Source organism: Sinocyclocheilus anshuiensis, unplaced genomic scaffold (genome assembly GCF_001515605.1).
Source record: "Sinocyclocheilus anshuiensis isolate Anshui unplaced genomic scaffold, SAMN03320099.WGS_v1.1 scaffold464, whole genome shotgun sequence".
NCBI classification, from domain to species: Eukaryota; Metazoa; Chordata; class Actinopteri; order Cypriniformes; family Cyprinidae; genus Sinocyclocheilus; species Sinocyclocheilus anshuiensis.
The window spans coordinates 276885-283179 of record NW_015555731.1 but is presented as its reverse complement, the minus strand read 5'-3'; the positions used below and the strand labels follow the sequence as shown (position 1 = coordinate 283179).

Genomic DNA, 6295 nt, shown 5'->3' with positions numbered 1-6295 from the left:
TACACACACACACACACACACACACAGTGCAATTTAGAAAGTATTCAGACCCCCTTCACTTTTTTATGTTGCAGCCTGATACTAAAAATGTTTCAATTATTATTTTTTTCTCATTAATCTACACTCCGTACCTCATAATGACAAAGTGAAAACAGAATTTTAGAAATGTCTGTAAATTTATTAAAAAGAAAAAACTGAAATATCACATTTACATAAGTATTCAGTACTTAGTTGAAGCACCTTTGGCAGCAATTACAGCCTCTAGTCTTTTTGGGCATGATGCAACAAGCTTTGCACACCTGGTTTGGGGGATTTTCTGCCATTCTTCTTTGTAAATCCTCTCAAGCTCAGTCAGGTTGGATGAGGACCGTCGGTGGACAGCCAATTTCAGGTTTCTCCAGAGATGTTCGATAGGGTTCAAGTCAGGGCTCTGGCTGGGCCACTCTTGGACATTCACAGAGTTGTCCCTAAGCCACTCCTGTGTTGCCTTGGCTGTGTGCTTAGGATCATTGTCATGTTGGAAGGTGAACCTTCGGCCCAGACTGGCAAATTGTGCACTGATGGTTTTAATTTTATTAATGAAGAACGTGGCAAAGTTGTCAGCTGTTAGAGTTGATGAAGGAGGAGGAGGACAAAAGAGGGAGGAAAATATTTTAAAGAGCATGCGAGAGTTAGACGAATTGTTAATTTTGTTATGATATAATAGACGTTTTCTAGAACAATATTTCTCTCTCTCTCTCTCTCTCTCTATATATATATATACACACACACACATTTTTGTTGATTAAAAAAATATATATATATATGAAAACAGTAATGTAAACCGTAAAGAACTAATTTATTTGTATTTCAGCTAGTTCATGATTCAGTTAAGTATATAATTCATAATTAAGTACATAATTAATATGAGAATCACCATTCAGAATAATGAGAATTACAAAAGTAAAACTTGACAAAAGACACATTACAGTGATGAGAAAGCGTCATGAAAAATAGGCTTCATTTTCATTGCAAATTTCTCTTCAATATACCTATAGTGGTGTCAAACGATTAATCGCATCCAAAATAAAAGTTTTTGTTTACATAATAAATATACACAGCACAGACACATATATTATGTATATATAAATACACACACATACAGTATATATTTAGAAAATATTTACATGTATTTACATTTAGATATTTATATTCTTTAATTTTTTATTATATAAAAATATATTTAATATATAAACATAACATGTTTTTCTTAAATATATGCATGCATGTGTTTGTATTTATATATACATATTAAATATACACAGTATACACACATATATTATGCAAACACAAACCTTTTTTTAGATGCGATTAATCGCAATTAATCGTTTGACAGCACTAATATATATATATATATACACTGTATATTTATTTCTGAGATTCACTCAATTATTTTGTTTTGCATATAATATGGTCACCTAAATATCTGTAACAAAGCTTGTTTATTTTTCTCTCAGTTGTTGCATATCGATTATTATAATCTGACGAAGTTTTATGGGACGGCGAAGTTCGACTGTGGTGTTTTTGGGGTGTTTGAGTTCTGTGAGAGAGGATCGCTGCGGGTAAAACAATCATCACACTCATAAATCACAGACTGAACCATCCCATCCATCATCACATGACTCTCGTGTGTGTGTGTGTGTGTGTGTTCCTTTAGTACGTGCTGAACGATAAGATCTCGTATCCTGATGAGAGTTTTATGGATCTGGAGTTTAAGATCTCTGTCATGTACGACATCGCAAAGGTGAGTGTGTGTTTCATCATGTACGCGGCATACACTGTCTTTTACTGCTGCGTCCATAAAAACACAGTTTAACACTCGCTGATGGTTTTATGATGATCATAGATGAGTCAGTGAATGGAAACATAAAAGTCATGAATAGCATCGGATGTAAACACCAGTGCAGACACGAGTAAAGAGCTCAGATGATCACTGAAGGGTTGTGGGTTCAAACCCCAGAAAGACTGATTTAAATCACACGTGTTTCATTGCATTAAACTATCAAACGGTTATCAAAAAATACAAATATTTTAAATTATATATACATATATATATATATGAAGAGTTCAGATACAAAAGCCTCTAAGTACGTCTGACGTTTTTCTTTAAATTTAGCATTTCTTTTTGGCTACTATGTATAAGGTTTCTATGTAAGTACTGGTACTTCTGAATAGGTCGAGGCTGAGATTTAGCGCATTTGAAGTGAAAGTACTTGATGAACATGTACTATGTATCAGTATCGTTATCTCATCAATTTTGAGATCCTGAAAAACAGCCCCACAGCATGAGGCTGCTACCAGCACACTTTACTTTTGGGATGGCACGCTGCAGGTGATGAGCAGTGCCTGGTTTCCTTCAAACATGATGCTTGGAATTGAGGTTCATCAGACCAGATAATCTTGTTTCTCAGAGTCCGAGGGTCCTTTAGGTGCCATTTTGCAAATTCCAAGTGTGTTTTCATGTGTCTTAACTGAAGAGAGGATTGAGTTTGGCCACACCAGCATAAAGCCCAGATCAGTGTAGTGTTGCAGTGATGTTTGTCCTTCTGTAGTTTTCTCCCATCTGCATATATGATCATGGAGCTCAACTAGAGTGACAATCAGGTTCTTGGTCACCAGTCTAGACAAGGCCCTTCTCCATCAATTGCTCAGTTTGGCTGGGTTAAAATACTAAAAAAAACTAAAACTGCTAAAATAACAAACTAATTACAACAAAAATCCTATAATATAATAATATTTTAAAATAATAACAATATTTAAAAAAATTAAAACATACAAGATTAATAAATCTAAATTTATAATGAAAATGGAAAATATAAAAATAAAACCTAATTCTAAATATTAACAAAAACTGTGATAGCATGTTAGTGATACTAAATGTATACGCACATATGGGTTGATATCATTAACTAAAACTAAAACCATTAAAACATTTTAATACTTAAACATTACCTGAAATAAAATTATTTTATATATTTTTTATTCTTGTTTCAGTTAGTTTCATTTACGTTTAATTTAAGTTGAAGTTGAAGTCCTCAAATAACTAAAACTAATAAAATAAAACATAATAAAAACAATATAATATGTGAAACAACAACATATAATAAAATAACAAAATTACAAAGACTAAAATGAAACCAATATATAAAAATAAAATCTAATTCAAAATTTATATGCAAGGATTTAATCATTAAAATACCTAAACTTATTTTATTTCATCTAGTTTAAGTTTAGTTTAGTTTAAGTGTGAGCGTTTCGAAATTCAGTTCAAAGAAGTTAGTTTAAGAGTTAAATAGTTTAAATTTTCAAAACATCTAAGTTTTATGAGAAAATTATATAATATTAATTATAGGACATACATGCGCCTCCATATGTTTGGAAACAGTCATTATATTTGTGATTGGACCCACTTGACCGTTGCCCTCTGATGATGTCATTGCCGTGACTGTTTGGTCAGGGCATGTCATACCTGCACTCCAGTAATGTTGGTGTTCACGGCCGGCTGAAATCCACCAACTGCGTGGTGGACAATCGCATGGTGGTGAAGATCACCGACTTCGGCTGCAACACCATCCTCACACCCGGGAAAGGTTAGTGATGTCACTTCCTGTTTCTTTGCGCATGAGAGACACGTAACACAGTTCAACTACAGAAATAATAAAGATTGTTATAAAATATATCTCAAACTAAGGGAATAGTTTGCCCAAGGAATAGTTTTCAGCAAATTTCCTTTTTAGGTGAACTATTCCTTTAAATACTACTGACAGTCTTATTAACGTCTGCTGTGATGCCCAGATTTAATTTCATGTTTAGAGTCTCTATAAGTCGTTGCCGACATATTAAGAGATGAATGAATGAAGTCTGTCTGTCCTGCCAGACCTGTGGACGGCGCCGGAGCACATGCGTGTTCAGGGTATTTCTCAGAAGGGCGACGTCTATAGTTTTGCCATCATCTCACAGGAGATCATCCTCAGGAAGAACCCATTTCACACATGCTGCTGCTCTGATATGGCAGGTACAAACTGACCCATTCAGTCGACCTGTATCCCAAAGATAGAGTATTTTATACATGTAGAATCTGAACATTTACACATTTATCAGATGCTTTTGTGCAAAACAACTTGTTTCAACTAATGCATTGCATGGGAATCTAACTTTGCTTTGCTGTTTTGAGTTAGAGGAACATTTGAACAGCATGTCTGATTTTTACTGTATAAATCAATTGTATAAATTCTCTTTCCTGCTCTTTCTGTGTGTGTTGATCATCTTTTCTCCTCTAGAGAAATTGTATCTTGTTCAGTATCCGCGGGGGCCGAACGTCTTCCGACCCGATCTGAGTTTCGAGTCTGTTGGAGAGACTGAAGCAGAGGTAATGTTACAAGAGACTCTATTTGTTATAAAAAATGGTTCAGAAGCTGGAACGCCCATATATGGCAGCTCTAGCAAAGGAAGCCCCACCTTCTAAATGAAAGAGACAATCCTGTTACTGCAGTTTCTGTTAAAGGGGTCATCGGATGCTCATTTTCCACAAGTTGATATGATTATTTAGGGTCTTAATTAAAAGTCTATAACATACTTTGGTTAAAATTTCTCAATGGTAGTGTAAAAAACACCCTTTTTACCCTGTCAAAATCAGCTCTGTTTTCAGCACGCCATTCTAGTCCGTATTGCTTTAAATGCTAATGAGCTCTGCTGACCCCACCCCTCTCTTCCGTGCAGTGACCATGTATGTCTATGGGGGTGACGAGCAGACTGTAAACTTCAGCCGTGAAACTTGCTAACTTGCACATATTAGGAAAGGCAATTTGTAAAGATTCATAAAAAACCCTTATACTCACTTCGTCTGTAGATGAAGCTGGATCATGAATGATTCGCGCGAACTTAAACGCATTTAGGCAGATCGGGGATCGGCACATTCCTTTCAAAAACGAAAGTAACGTTAATCCTCTGCGTCTTCAGCGGCTCAGATGTCGGGAGTAAATGACGACTGCTATATTCATTATTACATCCAACAACAAAACACCTCAATCGCTTAATAGGAGACGTTCTTGACTTCCCCTGCACCGGAGTCGACACAATGGCGGACAGCTCTCAGCTCACTCAGGGCGGGTCTAAGGTAAGACGGCCTTGTCAATCAACTATCGTGGGAGTGGCCTGTGCAGAACTACGTCATTCTGACAGGAATCTCAGAACAGCTTGATCTGAGAAAAGGGATTTAAAAAAAAAAAAACACTGGGTGGATTTTTATCATTATAGGGTGGATGTGTACACACACTTCCAACACACATTTATGTTCAAACAACAAAAGTGAATTTTGCATCCGATGACCCCTTGAAAAGTTATGGTTACCATAGCAACAGATCTGAGACTCACACTTATAACTGCACATGAGCATTGGCTGAACAAACCTGAAATCAACACTTTTTTAGTATTATTTAAGCATAAGAAACATGATGTATAAAATAGTTCTCGTCAAATTTTATTAATTTGAAATATTTTATTAAATGTGAAATTAATGTATATTTGACCCTATTTGAGTGCAACAAACAGCATTTATGAGGCATTTCATTTCAGTTTTTATTGCTGATATGAAAAATGTTATAAAAATGTGAAAAATGCTTTTTTTAACGTTAACGACATTATATATACATATATATATATAAACATTCATGAGGCTTTTTTTGTCAGATTTGATTGCAGTTTTAAAACACATTTTAAAAACTATTTGAGAGCATAAAAACAACATTTATGAGGCTTTGTCAAATTTAACTGCAGATTAAAAAAATATTATTGAAATGTGAAAAATGCTTTAAACACTTCGTTCTTAAGTAGGGTTGGGTACCGAAACCCGGTACCAATATCGCACCGGTACATATGTAACCGGTATGTACTAGAACCGAATCAGAACACAGATTTCGGTGCCATGCCTGAGCGATCGATTGAAATATTTGTCCTCTGGTTCTCCAAAACGGACGTAAGAAGCATCATCACCGGCACCGCACGTGAAAAATAATTTCCCGACTGAGAAAATGCACGTGAACTCAAGTCGGAAAGCTCTAATAATACAAATCCAACAAATCTTTGAAGTAACGAGAGTGTCCATGTTATTTTCACATTCCGACCATAAAGCACAACTCGGGAAATGAGAGCATCCAAGGAGCGCGTGAATGCAGTAATTACACTTGCTCTGATGGCAGCAGGTAGCCTTCCGTTAACTAAGCTAAACATGCTTAAATTAAAATGCCTAAAGCTAAAC

The 6295-nt window shown here is 35.4% G+C and overlaps 1 protein-coding gene across 1 annotated transcript in view; it reads left to right on the top strand.

Moving 5' to 3' along the window:
* Window positions 1-6295, top strand: part of LOC107672912 (heat-stable enterotoxin receptor-like) — a 38747-nt gene that overhangs the window by 22719 nt on the left and 9733 nt on the right. Inside the window, exons 15-19 of the mRNA XM_016466283.1 lie at window positions 1497-1601; window positions 1697-1783; window positions 3497-3629; window positions 3917-4054; window positions 4320-4408. Of these exons, the coding sequence (XP_016321769.1) occupies window positions 1497-1601; window positions 1697-1783; window positions 3497-3629; window positions 3917-4054; window positions 4320-4408 (552 nt within the window). The remainder of the gene's footprint in view (window positions 1-1496; window positions 1602-1696; window positions 1784-3496; window positions 3630-3916; window positions 4055-4319; window positions 4409-6295) is intronic.